Below are 18,842 nucleotides of genomic sequence, written 5' to 3' on the forward strand. Positions count from 1 at the left end.
AGTAGCTATTAAACTCTCTTTATGTATTGTAACAAAACCAGGATCTGAAACCAGACCTGCAAAGTAAAAGAGAGAGGAGAGAGGATGTGCTGAACACGATATGATCAGTCTATCTATCGTGGACTGACTATGATGTATTTATATCAGCAAATAAACCTTGCACAAGACCTAAGACCAAAAGTAGACTTTAACAAGGAAATTAAATATATCCTAACAAGGAAACTAAGACTGACAACTAACTAACAATTAAACATAAGACCAAACTCTATGACTAACACCATGATAGGGACGCTCCCCCTATTATGGTTAATGACCAACAATTATAGTACTTAAAGGATTGGACAATAACACACCAGCCGTATATCTTAACATGTATGATTGATCCTGCGATGAAGCAGATGATTGGTTGATAGTTGATACTGACCACTCCATCTCCTCCAAATGATTGTCTATAACCATCCAGGTTATCACTGGGGACCTGAATTGGAGCGTTCTCACTGCAGCGTTGTCTCCAAGGATCTGTCTTCTAGAAAGAAAGCCCTTGTTTATTCATTGTTTTTTGGGTCCTCATTCTTAAATTTTGATTAATAATTTTAAGTGAAGAAAGGATACAATTCAATTTTATAGGTTTCAGTTTTCAATTTCCATGAAAGGTGGAAGAAGACTTTGAAAGCAGTGTTCAGGGGGAATAAAGCCAACAAGGTGATTTTAATCTATAGATGAAAAACACCAACTTCATGGCTTCTTGCATTGGATTGGATATGATGATATCTGCTTTTGTTGGGTCTGCTTAGAAGCTTATGTGAATGTTAAGAAATAAAGGACTGCATCTTTGTGCCTTAAAAAAAAAATTTGTTTTTAGTGTCATCTTTTTTGTTTACATGTGGGGCAAGTTTACAATGGCATCTTCATGGTCCTAATTTGTTATTCTGCAGTTGGATAAATAAGAACAAGACAGGTTCTGCATTGTCCTTTTCAATTTTCTGGAACCTAATTTAATCATTTGCCCCTGTTTGGGTATATATTCGTTTAGCAGTTTATGTATCCTTTTGGTGGTTGTGGATTTTCACAGCATTGCTTTGCCATGTAGTTGATTTCCTATAAGCTGAAAGCCGGAGCTGGAGGGATCTACCTCCCAACCAAGGATTGGGATCAGGATCAGTCAGAATCAATCCAGAATCGGTGGAAATTGCCCTAAACCCTAATCAGTCAATCGATCCAATACGATTTTTCAAACCCTGTTCTCCACTTAATCTTGATCCTATACAACCTGGCACATCAAATATTTGAGCTGTGCAGGAAAACAGTTACCTTTTCTTTTTTAGTTGTATGTTAAATTTAAACCCTTCAAAGATAAAATTTGTTTAAATCGTTGTTAAAATGGGCCATGAAATTGTGCTTAGAGCCAAAATACTGATAAATAACTCTAAAATGTAATAGTTTTGAGAGAATTCTGCAACTGAACTAACATGCAAACAAGAGGAAATGCTAGGGCATGAGAGGGCTATTTTTCTACAGATTCTTTTGACACATGATATTCTGGTTTTAGGTGTAGATCAACGGTCAAAATGCTTTAATAAGGTGTAAAACTATAGGCTTTCTGTTCTTTACAAATATTATATTATTGGGTCTTCCAGGTATGATAAGGGGTTCTTTGTTCTGTGCAGATGAAGGAAAATATAGTCCTTTTATGGGATTTTCTTATGGTGAAATTTTCCTCACCGGTAGAATATGGTTCAGCCACCATCCTGGGGACATTAATATCCCCCCCCCCCCTCTTCCTCTATTGGATGAAGTCGATAATACCATCGTCCCTTGTGCGAGACCCTCTCCAACTCTCAACACCATCTGAAGGGACTGGTCAAGGTGGATGGAGGAAAACTCTCATTTTCTTATTGACACCTTGTAAGGTGTCAAATAATTTTTAACATTATTTTTTGGTACAGGGGTGATGTTCTCTGCCTGGGAGCGTAGGCTACGCCCAGACACATAGGGCGGGGCAGCTGACATTTCAGTCATTCAGGGGGTTGGGCGGTCATTTTGCCCAACCCCCATGTGTTTGGGCGTATCCGCACCCCCAGTGCAAAGAACATTTTCCCAAATAACACCTCTACTTTGTTTGGGGGGCCAAAAATAACACAACACATCATCTTATCCTAAATGGCTCTTGAGCCTCTCAAGTGCAGTGCACTACCCGATGCACCACACTTAAGAGGACCAACCGTCCACCCTACATTTGAGAGGATAAAAAGATACCACTAACCATGTTTTTATGATTGGATTCTTAACATATGTTTTATCCCTTCCCCAAAACAAATTTAACTTTCATCAGTTTTATTTAGTTATTTGTTGTTTTTTCTTTCTTTCCAATTTGGGTCCAATTCAGTCTGTTTAGCGGGTTTTTTTTAAAAAAAAAAAATCAAAATCGAACAGATAAACCAACTTATCCAAGTTTAACCAACAATAATTTCTTTTCTGGTTCAATTATCTACTGATTCCGATACATATCAAGCTGGATTAGACCGTTTTACCCCCCTCAAAATATCGTTACAGGGTTTTTAAGACCATTTTGCCCTCCCTGTTCTGGTACCTCCAATATGATAAGAACGGTCGGCGGGTCAGGTTCAGGTATCCTCCCTCCTGGAATGGAATGGGTTTCTTTCTAACAAGCTTCTGTGTCGCATAACTGATCACCTGTTGATGATGACTCCGTAAACTCCTGTGTGTACATCTCTTCTATCATAGGCTTCCAGAGCCGAACTCGGGCATTTATAAACCAATTTGAAACCTGAAACCACCACCACCATGAATGAAGAACACCATATTTCTATACCATTCTATGAATGAAATCCAAAAGAATTATAGAGAAAACCTGTGGAATGGAAAAGATTGAAAGAAGAAGAAGCTGAGTGTGAGAATTAATTACTTGGTTTTTTGTTAGGCCCGTCTGTGATGCCAACGATAACTTCTCAGAGTCCTTGGGATAGCTGTGTGAGAACCAATCAGACAGAAGAATTTGAAAATATGATTCAAAATGTACAAAAGAAGAAACAATCACTAACACTGAAAACTGGTTCAAGCACTTACGGATGGAGGAAATGTTCAAAAAGCCAAGATCTGAGGATTGCCACAGAATTTTCTGGCAACCCTCTCATTGATCTCCATGCTTGATTCTGGTTCTGGTTCTGGTTCTGGTTCTGGATTGCCACAACTCGTGAGAGACTGCTATGGATTTCAGCTACATTTTGGTCAAGTTCTCTTTTTGCCACATTTATTTGAACAATAATGGCGTCTCTTAAGCTACTGAAGTGCCTGGACATGGCTTGGAGTGCGAGACAAGTGTAAGACCTGGCTGCCCCTTGACCTGTTATCACTTCAAATGATGAAACCACTTCTTCCAATTGATGATAGTAATGCTCATATCTTCCATCAACCTGGAAATAAGAAAACCAGAAATCCAATGAGACGAGTTTTTCCCATTTGTGTTAGGTAGACATTAGACAAGAATTGATGAAGACCTTACCTCATCCAACAAGGCAATGAGCTTAACAATTCTAATCTGAAGCTCGTGTTCCTCTGCGGTGGTCGAGGAGGACCCACCATTACAGTACCGCTCTCCTTGAAGCTCAGTGGAGATACCAAGAGCTCCTCCTCGCCTGCCATTACGGGTTAACAATCTAAACGGTTGATCTGAACTAAAATCCACATCCTTCGCCCCAACATTAACAACTTCTTCAAGCAGGGATTGAGCCGGCTTCAGATATCTTGAACACCCCACAATGGTGGCGAAGGATTCAAGTTCATAAGAAGTGGAGCAGGATCGGTACCGTGAGGCTGAAGTTGAAGTCAAGGCAGAGAAGTTATCTACAAAGGAATAATTCTCAATCATGCATTCCCCTCCAGGAAGACAAGTTTCTTTCACTTCTTCTCTGGAGACATTTGGAAGCCAGGACCTCACGGAACCAATCCTGCTATGGAGCGAAGGAACCCGTGTAGTAGACTGGAGATGAGAACCAAGAGTTAGTGACAGTCTCCGGGATTGGTGATGATCGGTGTCCTTTGCTACTCCCAGAAGATTCATCATCAAATGTCTCCTGTCGCAGGTCTCAGAATCCTCAGTTAAAGTCGGATCTTGAACCAGGTCTATTGATCTAGATATTCGTTCTCCAAGTAATTGGATGCTGGGCAGTACATCTAAATCTGAGATGGTGAAAGGGTGAACACTTGGTGGATCCACTGATGAGTCTTGTGAAACCATATCAGCCGGGTTGCAAGCCAACAATGGTAGGTCGCTCACACTATCAATCAATCTGGCCAAGAAGATTGAAAACTCTTTCAGCTTATTAGCCAAGGAAATGGATAACCATGAAACTTGTAAGATCAATCTGAAAGGTAAGATTAGAGAAAAAAATCTTGAAAGAAAGGCAGAGCCCATATGCTAGAAAGACCAAAATAATCAATAAAGCAGAGTGAATGTGTGCAAGTGCAAAACTGAGAACAAAACTCACCTACAAGGAACCAGAGCAGGAGACCTGCAAAGAAGAACCCATTCGTCAAAAACCCACAAGAAGGTAACTCCAACACAGGAGGATAGTGGAATGAAAACTACCCATGTTCATGTTCAAGCTGGGAAGGAAAGGAAATACCCATCTGTTGCATTTACAAGAGAAGAGGCAAGGTGTTATGTGCAATAGTCCCACATCGGTCCCATAAGGGATTGGATGTGGGAATATATGATATTGGGTTACCTCTCTTGTAGATCGATTTATGAGGGTGAGATATTCCAATCATTATTGTAGTGGTTTCACTGACCCATTTTTTGGGTTTGGCTACTTGGGAGGAGCGACCTGGTGCCAGAGTGCGAAAACATGGTCCCCCCCATCTATGATCGAACACGAGTCCCTGACAGCAGAGAGGCGGAAACCAATTAAACAAAAAGAGTGAAAGCAGAAGAGCTAAAATCAGCTTTTAAAATCTTTGGGTTAATCTACTTTGGGAGAAGCGACTCTTTCAGGTTTCAGCTAAATATGAAGAAGTATCGTTGTTTACTGTGTCTCTGACTCTCTGTAAAAGAAAAGAAAAAGTGGGGCAATGCTTCTCGCACCCACAGAGAGTCGCAATAGTTTTTAGTATTAGATTCTATTTTTTAGGTGAACCCTCTGAAAAAAGACAATAACCCAAATTGGGATTTTTATCTTTCTCTAGTTTTATAGAGATTTTGAAAGGAGGACGACAAGCTCAATAGTCCAGTTATTATCAACAGATTCGAACTTCCAGAGAGATGATCAAGGATTGTTGTAGTTGTAGTTGTTGTGCACTGTCCTTGGGCAATGGGCTATGGTCTTGGCTCTTGGGTGTTTGATTGTTTTACTAACCATGAGAACCAGAGGGAGGTTGTAGTTGTTGTGCACTGTCCTTGGGCAATGGGCTATGGTCTTGGCTCTTGGGTGTTTGATTGTTTTACTAACCATGAGAACCAGAGGGAGGGAGTGATTCTGGGTGTGACCCCTGTAATGTAAGAGAGTCCGGGTCTTATTTGGTTGGTGATGATTACCGATTTTTTTTTCCATTTTTCCTCGGGATTCCACAGTTGTCCTCTTCTCCCGCAGTTGTCCTTCTCTGATTTCCGTACTCTTTTGGTCTTTTGGTTTATTGGGGTTGGGGGGTGGGGAGATTTTCAATTTTTTATTACAAAATTAAAAAGTCTTGTGATTCTGATTCTGATTCTCTCTGCGGGGTTTCTCCGCTCAGTTTGATTTTGTTGTTTTTTGGGCTTTTTGGTCTGCGCAACACTGCAAAAAAATATGAGATTTTCATTGTTTTTTTTGTTAGTTCTCACCCTTTACTCTTCCATAGTTCATTAGTTCCAAAGTCCATACTTGATGATATTCCAGTACTCCACCTCCACTGGATAGACAAGTGCAGGAAAAGGATCTTATACAGCCGTGGCGGGGAACTGCACCTGTGCAGCACCGCTAATCGACAAGCAAAAGCAGGGGTAAGATCCAAGTCCCAGAGTGCATCAAGTAACTAGGTAAGAGATGTAGGGAAACCTTCTCTTCTCCACTATGAGAGAGAAAGAGAGAGAGAGACCTACATCTATCATGCGCATTCTCAGCTGTGCCCTCCATGTCAGCATTCCAAGAGTAATGACTGATGGCCTCTGTTTACCACATCTCTATGAAATTATGAACAAGGAAAGCCGGAAAGGATCTTTACCCCCCAAAAAACACAACAGGGAAAGGATATAAACAAGCCACCCACCCTTGGCTGTTTGTCTGTAAATTAAACTTCGAAAAGTTTGGGAGGGCCAAGTAAATTGCGGCATGGGTCATGAGTGAGGAGGAAAATGGAAATAGTTCTACGTAGCTAAGGTTAGTTGGAGCTTGGAATGGAAGAAGTTGTTTAAAATGGGTGGAGTGGGTAGAATCTTGTGAATACTATTGGGTCTTCAGAGTCTTCACCCTTCATAGCCAGACGACCACGCACTAATGCAGTGGTCCCTCCCTCTTTAGTCTTCTTGGCAGTCTTCCAACTCACAAGATACGTATCTAATGCTTCCCTGTTTCCTCTGTTGTATTTGATATCAAAAACATGCAGAGACAGAAAAAGAGAGAGAGAGATTGACTGTCTGCAGCAGAGCTGTATTGCATAAAATTAGACTTCCGAATTTCTTAAACCACCGGTTCTAATCTCTAAAATTGATTTTGATTTAAGAGAGTGCAGAAGCAAGCATGTGAAGGCAATTTTCCCTAATAAAAATCCCCCCCCCCCCCCCAACTCTCATGATAGGGGTTCAAAATGACCAAAATCCCCTACTTGACGCATCGTAATCCCTCCGTGCATGAACCCCCGGAAAATTATCTACTCCAGTTTCCCAAGTCCCTCTATAGGGGGGGTTGTAGAACCCACCTGGGCAGTATTTTCAGGCAGGGGTAGGGTGGTCAATTTCACTCCTTAATAGAGGGACTTGGGGAAATGAAGCAGATAAAGATCCTGACACCCCCTACCACACCCCCCCCCCCCAAAAAAAAAAAAAAAAAAAAGAGTTTCAAAGGGGAAAACAACAAAAAAGAGAACTGCTTTAGGGAGAGAGATCCTGATGATGCAAGTGTGGGAAGAATATACATGCCACATTAATGGTGGTGGTGAAGAACAGCATCATCCATGTAGGGCCTACATGGTCGAGAGAGAAAAATAATAAAGAACCTTATGTGTAAGGGTAATAGTACCCTGGGGTTGTGAGAAACTTTTTCCCACCACTTCAAAATAGTTATGGCATCAAAATAAACAAAAGTTTTATCAATCTCTCACACCCTGAATGAGATGAAGCCATTCTCTACAATTCCATATGAAAATAATTGTACAAAGTTCTTTCTTCAACATATTACACAAAAAAGGGAAAAAAATGCATCTTATCTTTACAAATATGCTATCTCCCCACCAATCTCTCACTATACTACACACCTGTGTTTTGTCATATCCATATTTCTATTCGTACTAAGTTTCATTCTTTAACAGTTTGCAAGCAGGATGAATGATACCCAAAGAGATAGCCTACGTCCTGACATTATTATTACTAATTTTATTGTTTCTTCCACCTGCTTGAGAAGAGGTCATGTTTCTACCATGGATCTACAAATCTAGCATCACCTCAGGCTACAAAATCATGGAATAGATGTGAGGAACCAAATCTTTGTCGTTGGTTCTCTGGATCCACACAGTCGTAATCAGCCGTGTCGGGGCCTCCGGAGGTAGCTACTGCATTGTATATTTCATCACTTCTCAATGTGACGAAATTATGAGGGGTGCCACCAGACATGGGTAAGCCACTACCATCGCAGTGCTGCAACCCCAAAGTGAGCGACACACCACTGCTTCTACCAAACCTTCCCAACTCTGCCATCTCGTATGCAGCAGCAGCAGCTGCCATGAACCTCCCACCACCATTCCTGTCAGACTGAACAAAAGCATCCTGGAAAAGGCTACAATCATCCAAACTAGGTCTTTGATCCTCCCTTAGTTTCATCCCATTGAAATCAATATCATCTCCTTTTTGGGTATCATCCTGAAAGGGAGCTTCCACTGCCGGTCCAGCCATTTCTACATCAGGGACAAGATTGGATTTGGAGTTATGAAATGGTTCTGACTGGCATCTATCAGTCACCGCAGACTTCACATTTTGCTGAATATCTTCTCCCTTATCCTCGGGTGCCTTGTTATCATCCCTTGCTGCTTTTGGTGCATTTTCAGATGAAGAATTTGAATCCATCTCAGTGTCTACAATCTCTTCTTTGTACATCTCCTCAACCATGGGCTTCCAGAGCCGAACCCGTGCATTTATAAACCAATTTGAGACCTGAGTCCCCAAAAAATAAAACATAAAGGCATTAACCCGGATTTGATATTGTTTCTAATGAGATTTTAGCCACCCATCAACTCAGTGGTAAGGACATCCTACCAGCTACCCCCCGAAGGAAGAGGGGAACATGTGCACAGATAAAAGAGACCCACCACTTGATATATCAGAGGAAATCTCACACACAGGAGAGACATTTTCCACTGAATGGAGGATCCTCAAATTTGTTGCATATTTATGGTGTTACCATCATTAGAAGGTTGTTCTGTAATCAACTAGTAAATAAATTAAATTTATTCTATTTTACTCATTTACCTGACTTCTGGTTAAGCCTGTCTGCCGAGCTAGCATGATTTTATCAGAATCCTTCGGGTAACTGGTGAACATTAAAATCAGCCAAGAAATTAGACCATCAAGTGCATTGGAAAATCTAGTATGGGTAAGTGTGAGGGGAAAAAGAAAAAGAGCAGCAGTTTGAGGAATTTACGGATGAAGGAAGTGCTCAAACAGCCAAGCACGAAGAATAGAAACAGAGCTTTCAGGGAGCCCCCTCTGTGGCCTCCAAGCATGTTGCTGCATCATACCAAGCTGCTGAAGAGCCCTCTGCTGCCTGAGCTGCTGGTCCACGTAACGTAGGCGTGATATTGCAACCCCCTTGCTGTTTCCTGAAGTATCTTGCTCCCCAAGGCTCCTCTGTGTCACTCGAATCTGGCCACTGATTGCATCACGCAAACAGCGAAAGTGATGGGAGATAGTATGTAGAGCCAGTGCCGTATAAGGTTTAGCTGCACCACATCCTGCTATCACGTCAAAAGATGACACCACAATCTGCATCTGATGATAATATTGCTTGTATCTTCTATCAACCTGCAACAAGGAAATCAAAATGAAAATCGTATGTCCAAAGACAAACCAAAAGTAATCTCAGAATAACATTTGCTGCAATGGTTACATCTCTCCAAAAAAGAAAAAAGAGGTATCTGAAATATTTATGTTGACATTGAGAGAACTCTTTTCCTGCGATAAATCTTTTCTGACTGGACGCAAATGAAGGACTAGTAGCAGATTTCCTGATTTAGCCATAATTGCACAGAGCTAGTCATAAGCTCATCAAACCCATCATACTTGTATGAGGGTTGACTACAAAATTATGCCAAAAGCCAGAAGGCACACCATTTTAGATCAAAATAGTAAGTATGATAGAATATGACAATTAAATGTTCGAGCTATAAGATCAGAAGATATGGCATTAGATTCCAAAGTTTCATATTCTAAATTTCAATTGTTTGTGGATAGTCTGTCCATGGTATTGAGAAATGGATAGAAAAGAGTTCCAAATTGTGACTATTAAGGATTGACCATATGGTCTCTCCAACATTTAAGTTCATTTGAGGTATTTATTTAAAATATTAGGAGTAACAAATGACTTTTGTAACTTGGGGTGTAAGTCTGAACAGGACCGATGTGATGAAACTAAAGACATTGCTTAACTTAATTGGTTGAGAACAAAATTAACAGGACTGTATTTTTTCCCAATCATTCCTTTGAGAAGAAACAGACAAAGGGTGCGGTGGGGATTGGAAAATTTTGTAGCTAGAAATAACAAGAGCGAGCAAGCAAGAGAGAGAATTTCAGTCTTTTCAACTTCAGAAAAGAGGACCTGAAGCCCAAAGAGTTGAAGCCTGTCAAACAGAAGAAAGCCTGAAACTATTACATTTTCCACCGATCTTAAAATGGACCATCTGGTAATTGCCAGATCACCCAAGCCTTGGCAGCTGGTGGGGCCTAGTTGTCCACTTCTTAGCCACCCCCTCCCAGATTCTGATGAAGGCAATGAGTCTTGACCAGGTAGCATTTTTACTTAGTTGACACCTTGGTTACATGAAAGACAACAGGATTAAGATGGTTCAAATGGATTAGTAGTATATATAATAAAGTTAAAAGAGGGCACTTCTCACAATTAAACTTGTTAGGAGCTTTTATACTAGCAAAGAAGAAAGTAATTTTCTACCCTTTCCAAGGAATTATTTAATCACAATTTCCATAAAGCAGTGTGTAATCTGGATGCTTAGTCAATTTATAGAGAAAGAGGAAAGATAAATATGATATATGAAACATTAGGCTGTCAATAAGACTGGCATTGCCATCATGAACAAAACAATAGACAAAGTGGTTTTGTTATGATATATAAACATCTCCAATGATCTATGTGCATGTCAACACTGACCCATATACATCACAATGACAGACAACATAAGAGTACACTAACCCGGAAAAGCCCTCATGAAAATAATTTCAGCAATCTTTTCAATTAACAATTAAAAGATAAAATACCAAACTAGTGCCTTTCCTCCATCGGATTAACTTTACACGATCCCACACCCACCCCAACCAAAAAATAAAAAGAGACAAGTTAAACAATGTGTATATCATGCACAACAGATAAACATGTCATTTAGTAGAGATTTTACAGGACGCTTTAAGCATCAAGAATGATAAATGAAAGTCGAGATGCATCAGCAACCATGGTAACATGTCCTTCCCTACTGGAGTCAAACAACCTTCAGATTCAATCATATACATATCAATAGAATAATTCCTTCTGTTGGTGCAATGACCCTGAATCTAACCTGAATAAATTTGTCCAATAAATTTCTACTCCTACTGTTTTCCTTTTTTTTAAATTCTCATCTTCCAGAAGATCCCAGCTTTATCATTGCTTTTGTTACCTGGATACACCAAGCATGCAATTTATGATCACATTTTGTACCTTCAAATATCCTGCTTCTTAAAGATTAAGGCACCTGAGTTGAAGTGTCAAGGTAAAATTGTATCCAGTTTACTTCATCCAACACATTACTAATCTCTTGACCATGTCACATGGAGATGTAAAATGCTAGAAAACCTAGTGTCCTCTCACAACTATCATTGTAGACTACTCTGGAAAACAAAGAAGCAGGATATTTGAAGGATTGACCCGGGAGAAAGGGTGTTGAAAGATAAATAGCCAGTTGCAAAGCAAAAAAAGAAAAGAAAACAGCTCCATTGTGCGAATGGAGCTAAAATCTGGTGCCTTTAGGTTTGGTTGATATTCTCAAAGCCACAAAGTGATTGGCATCTTTGATCTTCCTATGAGAAACAAGAGAATTTATAGTCTCACAGATAATCAAATCTAGATAAATCAAATATGCAACTGCACACGGTCGGAGTAGAAATACTTCTCAACTCAAAATACTGCAGGCAGAAGTCACCTAATGGAAATTGCATGAGACATGTACTTTTCATACATAGGTAGAAAGAATGAGTAACTTGCACTTCTAAAACAAGATAGGTTAAAGCTCAGCCATAATCCCTCAAAAATCCTTCTATTCCCTCTGTAAATTTGATAATACCACTGCCACTCTTTCAATGCAAATTACTCTCTCCAGCTTCTTTTTTTCCTCCTTTTTGATAAATCTCTTCTTCTATTTAAGAAATAAAAAATTGTTGACGCCGGGAAAATGTGTTGACAGCTCGTCACCAGTTCACCACTCCCAGAAACCAACACCATGTTTCTAATTAGCCTGGAGCTAATTCCATGGAAATAAAATGGAACTTCTCTTGGAGAAATCATGTGAATGGTTTGGGGTCCTGTAATTAGAACAACTTTAAATGAGAGAGAACCAGAGAAAGCATCCCAGCCTCCTCTTTCAGTTTTTGAATGGTGAACCTTTCAAGTGACTAGGGGGTGTGAAGTATCTAGAAATGGGATGTTAGTCGTTAAAGATTAAATCGTTTCACCAGTCTTTAATCTCTAGACATAAGAACAGATACTACACTTGATCAGGCCCAAAAGGCACCACTGTAACAGCCCTTAATCTCTAGAGGTGAGACCCCTACCCCTCTCAAAAAGACTATGGACCTGTTCCTACTTTGGTGCAACTGTGTACACAATCTCCAGGGAAAGAAATCAGAAACGAAAACCCTTCTACATTAGTCATTAAGACATTTATTCTTTCTCGTATGAATCCATCGATCTTTAGGAAAATTATCAAAGGGTTCTCGTGTGCAAACCATTTGTTCTATAACACACTACTTCTGCAAGTTTGAAGAGACAACCCTTCCTACATAGACTTCAATGATCCAGCAAAATTAGCTTTGAGGTCTTCAATAGCACACGGCATAAATCATTTGCATGCATTAGAAAACTACTGCTTAAAGGGGTTCATTGGGCCAAAACAACAGAAGAAACCAAAGAAATTATGCCAAAGTTTTAACATAGTTCGTAGCAGATGTCAATCAGATTAAACACCACAAGCAATAGATAATAGCATTGATGCAAAATAAAGCAAATTGGGAGACCTATTAAATCAGTTCGGAACAATGAATGATGGCATACCTCATCCAACATGGACAAAAGCTTCGTCACCTTGTTCTGCATATCCTGTCTTTCAGCAGGTGAGTGCTCGACACTGTTGGTACCTGACTCTTGAGGTTTTGAGGAGATCCCAGATGTAGATGGCAATTGAGAGGCATCATTTGATTCTACTTCAGTCTCTTTGGGACCCTTTAAACCAAACCCATGGAAAGTTTGGTGTTTATCAAATTCCGATTGTTTCAAAGCCTTGCGAACATTGACAACTTCTTCAAGCAGTTGTTGCGCTGCTTTGAGGTATTTGGAGCTAGGAATGGTGCTTGCAAGACCCGTCAGGCCATAGGGAGATGGATCAGAATGCATCAGTTTGGGTCCCACTGAACATTGGAAGTTAATCAATGCCTCCCCTCTGATAGAATCACGATTTCCTCCGAGAAAACTAGATTGCAAGTATTCAACATCCCTTGGCTGTTTACTTTGAGAGCTTTCGCCATCCCTACATGAGCTGGTCCCGCTGCCACCATCTCTGGACACCGAAAGATGGGAACTCAAGAGCGAAGAGAAACCTGGGTTAGAATTCCGGTACTGGAATGGAGGTACAGAAATGGTGGACGGGATCTGTGTACTAAGGCTGAGGGATAACCCCTGTCCCTGTAAATTCTGTCCGCCATGTAGAATCCCAAGTGTCTGCAAACCTATATGGGGATCCTCAGCAACAGATCCCTGGACCATATCATCCGTTGTGCTGTTTAACTGCCCACCAAGCGACTGCAGACCAGCAGAGCCACCAGCTGGCCGCATAAACATCATCTCATTTCTGCCGTCCCTCCACACACCAAACTGTTGTTGTTCACCAAGGTGAGAACCCACGAGGTTTGAGAGGACTCCTTGCTGTGCAGGAGTGGACTCTGAGGTTCCCACGGATGGGAGCTCGCAGTTCTGCTGAGGCTGAGAATTTCCAGCCAGGGAATCTGAGTAAGACCCAGCAGAAGACGAGTAGTTCAAATACATCATGATGTTGCCATGAGGAACTGGCGTCTCAGCATATGAAGTAGGCACGGGATCCCTCGAATATAGGGTTGGTGTGACTTCTCTTTGGTTGCTGGAACCAGGGAAATAAGTTGCCATGTTTATTCCTCCTCGAAAGATAAAGCATCACCAGCCTCCTTGGCGAGGAATTATGTGAATCCGAGAAGAACAGGGATCAGGTATTTGGCTATTAGCAGCCCCAGAGTAACCCAAAAAAATTCCTCTTAGCTTCTGAAAATACAATATCACAATTTCTTAGATTATCTTCTTGTTTTCACCTAATTTACAACAATATACTTGGAATTATATAAGCTCAAACAGCTCGGATTCTCCATAAAGAATATTGAAGTAGACAATTGGCCAACCTAACCACGGAGAGGTCCCAGAAAATACATTGACAAGAACAGAGAAATGACTTTGAAAGCAAAGGCCTTTCTCTGCCATTTTTTAATCCCTGTTCGGGAGAGTACCAGAAAAACGTAAACAGAAAGAAATCCCCGTTTCTATCCACCAGAGAGAGAGAGAGAGAGATCCCGGCTTGCTATTACCTAATACAAACGTCGAATGAAAAGGGAAGCGGGATGGAGAAGTTTGAGAGCCTACAGCATCCTCCATGAACCCATTGCTCCAACAAGTCAAACAAAATTGGAATTTAACAAATGAGCAATAATAACCCAAAGAGAAATCCAGAGACCAAATACCCAGAATCTACAAATTGCCGAAACAAATAATTTCATAGAAATTAGAAACACAAGAGACAAGTTCAAAAAAGAGAAAATTTGTTTTCTCATCTCTGGATCATCATCAAAGCCATCATATGATGTGCCTTTACTTCAAACCCCACATCAGAAACACGAAGTACAAGAGACAAAGGAAAAATAGATTAGAGAAGAATGATAGCTTCTCTGCTCTCATCGAACGCTAACCATGGAAGATAAGCACAAAAAGCAAAATTGTAAGAATGAAAATTACCTGAAAATCCGAGGCTGCTGTGTCTTTCGTGGGGAGCAGAAAAGCTCGAAAGCACACCCAATCCTCTGAAACAATTCTCCCGAAATGGAGACAACCCAATCCCGAGATTCAAAACAACAATCCTTTTTCATTGAACAAATACAACAATAAAAAATAAACACTTTTTAAAAAAGGGTTTTTCTTTCTTTTTAAAATAATCTACAAACAACACAGCAGCAACAGCAACAGCAACAGCAACAATTATACGTTCATCCTTTTCTTTCCTTTTTAATTATTCTTATATATATTCTCTATCTCCATTATTCCATCACCCCACGTGAGAGACAATCCCCTTTCTCGCTTTCTCCATGAAAACCTCTTAAATTGTTCTCCTCCAAGAACACAACACAACAACACATCCCAAAATCAGAACTTTCTCTGTTGCTTTTTCTTTGCTCCTCCTCTGCCTCCTCCAGCTGCTGTGGTTGTTGTTGTTGGTGACGGTGGCGTTGCTGTTGTTAGGGTGTTCAATCCCTAACCACCAGTAGGTAGACCTAAACCTCTCTTAAACCCATCTCCATTGTTGCTTCTCCCTGCTTCAACCTCTCTCTCTCTCTGTCTCTGTCTCTGTCTCTTCCCTAGAACTTAGGGGGAAGAAGGAAGATCTGAAATGCCACAACACACACCATATAAAATAAATATTTTAACTTTAAATCTTATAATATTGGAAATAATTGTGATTATCATCATCTTAATTATATAAATCCCTGATTAGCATATAATTAATTAAGATGTTCCCCTAATGAGTCAGCTCCCTCTGTCTTCTCTCTCTGAATCATTTGTCTTCTACTCTATGGCTCTATTTACTTTATTTCCCTTTCTTCTTTTTATTATGGGTCCTGACGTCCTTAGAATTACAAACCAACCCTCGACATTTGTAAAAAAGATATCAAGTCTATATCTACCGTCTGATCACTGATGAGAATTTTGGTCTTTATTAATTAAATAAATAATATTCTTTGTGGGGCCTATGAGAGTTCATGTGTTGTTGTTCTATTGTTGGGGTTTCCGAGAGCATGTTAATGATAAGTTGCATCACCTGATACTATGAAAATGACCTAATCGGACATCACCATCATCAAATTGTTATTGGATAGTGATTTAGGGTCACTCCTCCAATCAGAGCATATTTTTTGTATCGGGTCCATGATCGATACATATTGGTATCAGTAGTAATCGATAATTTTTATATCAAATCGGCCCATACGGCCTGTCTGTATCGATATCGATATGGGCAATGACCCATACCGATACCGTGTTATGTAACATTGCCTCCAATTGTCCATTTGTCTTATTAATGTCGCCATTCTTCTGATCAAATCATCCAACCAACCCAATACCAATAAATGAGTAAAAATAAAAATAATTTCATTTTAAAACTGGTAAGGATTAACTAACTCTACCGGTATCCTTTTGCTTGCAAGCTAAAACAAAGCTATAATAATTGCAACTTGAACTAAAACCGGTACCAGTTTGTAAGTTACAGCTTTGGTACCAACCAAGTGGCATTTATCGTAATAATTATTCTTTCTAGTGGCAATCTTGGTTGGGTAATATCGTAATTTTATAGATGTCAACGCAGAAAGAATGGATACTCTGATGTAGGAGCTTATCCAACACGCCTGGCGCCTGCGTGCAGGCGTAGTAATAACTGACAAGCAGGGCAGAGACAGAGACAGAAAGAGATTAAGAATTGATTGGGTGGATATTCGGGTCAGGGAAACCTGACGCAGGGCCTCGATATACGCGAGATCTACTGTTAATCAACGGCGTCAATTGATTGGTAAGGGGCAGCATAGATTAGGGCGAGAAAACCCAAGAGTGATTGCCACGTGGAATACGAAAAATGTCTGTTATTCTGACAAAGACGGCGATTTTCCGGATTCGTATTCATACTTCCAAGGTCCAAATTATAATCATTAATCTTTCATTAATTTAATATTTCTCTTTGTCCATCTAATATTTAATTAATCAATAGGGAGGCTAATCTAAGGATTTTAACGTTCCAAGGGAGAAAGAGTAAAGGAAGTTTACTTTACGGGGGTATTTTTAAAATAAATAAAAAATCCAGAGTAAAAGAATTTGAGTAATTTCAAGGAAAGTATAGGGAATCAAAATGACATGATTTTATTACCCAAAAAAGGAAAAACAGAAATGACATTATTTTATTCATGTTAAATTTCATATTGAGATTTAATGTATTCTTTCATATATAGACATATCCTCCCATAAATATCCATGCTCCCGACCAATAGTTCTTGATTCTTTATTTCTTTTGGTAACTTATTTTTCCACTTGACAAATTTAAATTAATTTTATGAAGAATAACCCATATGAAGAGAAGAGAAAGATGAGAAGCTAGGGATGGTGGTGCTGGTTCAAATGGCTATGGATCAAAAAAAGGGAGGGCCTTAATTCACTTGAATCAAATTGAACTAATCAATAAAGAGGTAATCTAGGGATTTCAAAGTTTCAAATGAAAACGAGATGTAATAGTTAGCTTTTGGGAGAATAAAAAAAAAGAGTTATGAGTAAAAGAATTTGAGTAATTATAAAACAAGTACAGGGATTTATAGAAAATTGATTATGATGAATAGTCCCTTTTATTCTTACCTTTGTCTATTTTTAAGTAGAGAAAAAAAATATATATGATGAAGGATTGGTATAATATTCTGTGCCGGGTCAGCTGAAAGAGGGAATGGTTTCCTACATATTTTCTAGATAAATGCACCCCAAACACTACATCCATATCTTTGTTTAATCAGATGTGAATGTTGGGATTCTAATTGTCTCCTCTGTAATAATGGCCTGAAAAGATCTTCAAGGTTTGAACCAGAAATCCACCAAAAAGGACTTCCAGAAACTCCCCAAAAAATTCAAAGAATTTTCATATCGAAAAAACTGGGTTAGAATTCCGGTATATGAAGGGCATGCAAACATGCCCTACCTCTACTTGTAGACTAGAGTCGAAGTGTCTTGATCAAGAGCAGAGAATTGTCTTTATTATGGACGTTTTATTCTGTCTGAGCTTATGAAAGGAGCAAGCAGATACGATAGGTATCACAATGCAAGGGGCTTTACTTGGAGAAATAGAAGAAACAGGAGGGAATTCCGAGAACAGCAACCCTGAAGGACCCTTAGCCCTTAGGGTATGGTAGAGCGTAAAAATAATTATGTATCACCACCGAAGAAGAGGAATAAATATAACAACCAGCCCCTAAAGGCTGGGAAATTCCATGAGAATCAAACCCTTTAGCTGATGAAAGTGGTTCAACCATATGACCCACCAGCTAAGAGAAAGAGCCTTGAGCCCGGTTCAACCCGTGAAGCTGATCATCACCTTCATTACCCATCATTGACGAGCTCTGAACATGGACTCTGGCTAGGATTGCAGAGAAATTAAATGGGTTAGAGTTGGGTTGTGAGAGAGCTTAACAGCAACCATGGCGGAGCCACAATGGGAAATCCCCCAGATAAGGCCTCACTTAACTTACCACAACAGGGGCTGAACATGCTCATGATTTTGCGCAAAAACACCTTCACTAGTAAGGCAACAATGCTCCAAAGGATCAATCATACAATCCCTATTGATGCCTTATATTCCCTGAAAGAAACCGAGCTACTATTAGCATTGGAAAACACATTCCCAAAGGTGGACATTCTCCCCTTCCTTGGGATAGAGAGAGAGAGAGAGAGCAGATTATCATATTTGTCTCGAAAAAAATTAGCTTCATGGTTACATAAATGGAGCATCTTGATTATGCCGCTTCAGGATTCATACAAAGGTCTCATCTAGAGGACTCAACAAAGTCAGATCCCAAGTAAATGGGATCAGCTAAGGCTCTCTCGTCTTGAGTATTGTGGTAAAGCATCAAGGAACTCGTCTTGAACACAGCCAGATTATCAACCAAGCTGAATTTTGAGCCACCCCTGAACCCAAAACATTTATAAATCGATTTGAAGATCCCCACATGTGAGCCTCACCCAGTTGTTGTTAGACGCTATTTGCTTGCTATCCGCCCTCAACCTAGAAAGCTTCAGTTCCCTCCCATTTCTTCAACACAACCTGATTTTGTGCTCATGGAAGGT

General features: G+C 40.0%; 2 protein-coding genes across 3 annotated transcripts; both read right to left on the bottom strand.

The window, feature by feature from the left end:
- Positions 1 to 2,655: 2,655 nt before the first annotated feature.
- On the bottom strand, positions 2,656 to 4,308 carry LOC122659737 (BEL1-like homeodomain protein 11). Its single transcript, XM_043854850.1, has 4 exons — positions 3,524 to 4,308; positions 3,088 to 3,434; positions 2,927 to 2,987; positions 2,656 to 2,788 (listed from the first exon to the last, which is right to left on the bottom strand). The coding sequence occupies exons 1-4, from the start codon at positions 4,256 to 4,258 to the stop codon at positions 2,663 to 2,665; spliced, it is 1,269 nt and encodes a 422-aa protein (XP_043710785.1). The 5' UTR covers positions 4,259 to 4,308; the 3' UTR covers positions 2,656 to 2,662.
- A 3,014-nt stretch (positions 4,309 to 7,322) lies between these two features.
- LOC122658354 (BEL1-like homeodomain protein 6) lies at positions 7,323 to 15,339 on the bottom strand. Of its 2 annotated transcripts, XR_006332429.1 has the most exons (6): positions 14,715 to 15,339; positions 12,738 to 13,973; positions 8,847 to 9,226; positions 8,675 to 8,735; positions 7,545 to 8,359; positions 7,323 to 7,467 (listed from the first exon to the last, which is right to left on the bottom strand). XR_006332429.1 is itself a non-coding variant. In XM_043853275.1 (5 exons), the coding sequence occupies exons 2-5, from the start codon at positions 13,839 to 13,841 to the stop codon at positions 7,655 to 7,657; spliced, it is 2,250 nt and encodes a 749-aa protein (XP_043709210.1). In that variant the 5' UTR covers positions 13,842 to 13,973; positions 14,715 to 15,339; the 3' UTR covers positions 7,323 to 7,654. The 2 variants fall into 2 exon arrangements, 1 of the variants encoding a protein (XP_043709210.1); XM_043853275.1 differs by having other exon boundaries at positions 7,323 to 8,359.
- Positions 15,340 to 18,842: the final 3,503 nt, after the last annotated feature.

The sequence above is a fragment of the Telopea speciosissima genome, chromosome 4 (assembly GCF_018873765.1).
Source record: "Telopea speciosissima isolate NSW1024214 ecotype Mountain lineage chromosome 4, Tspe_v1, whole genome shotgun sequence".
In the NCBI taxonomy this organism is placed as follows: domain Eukaryota; kingdom Viridiplantae; phylum Streptophyta; class Magnoliopsida; order Proteales; family Proteaceae; genus Telopea; species Telopea speciosissima.

Coding starts and splice junctions, on each gene's coding strand:
- LOC122659737 (XM_043854850.1), bottom strand. CDS start 4,258: ATGGTTTCACAAGACTCATCAGTGGATCCACCAAGTGTTCACCCTTTC. Junction 3,435..3,523: donor TCATTGCCTTGTTGGATGAG/GTAAGGTCTTCA, acceptor TCTTATTTCCAG/GTTGATGGAAGATATGAGCA. Junction 2,789..2,926: donor CGGGCCTAACAAAAAACCAA/GTAATTAATTCT, acceptor TGGTGGTTTCAG/GTTTCAAATTGGTTTATAAA.
- LOC122658354 (XM_043853275.1), bottom strand. CDS start 13,841: ATGGCAACTTATTTCCCTGGTTCCAGCAACCAAAGAGAAGTCACACCA. Junction 9,227..12,737: donor TTTTGTCCATGTTGGATGAG/GTATGCCATCAT, acceptor TCCTTGTTGCAG/GTTGATAGAAGATACAAGCA. Junction 8,360..8,674: donor CAGGCTTAACCAGAAGTCAG/GTAAATGAGTAA, acceptor TTGGGGACTCAG/GTCTCAAATTGGTTTATAAA.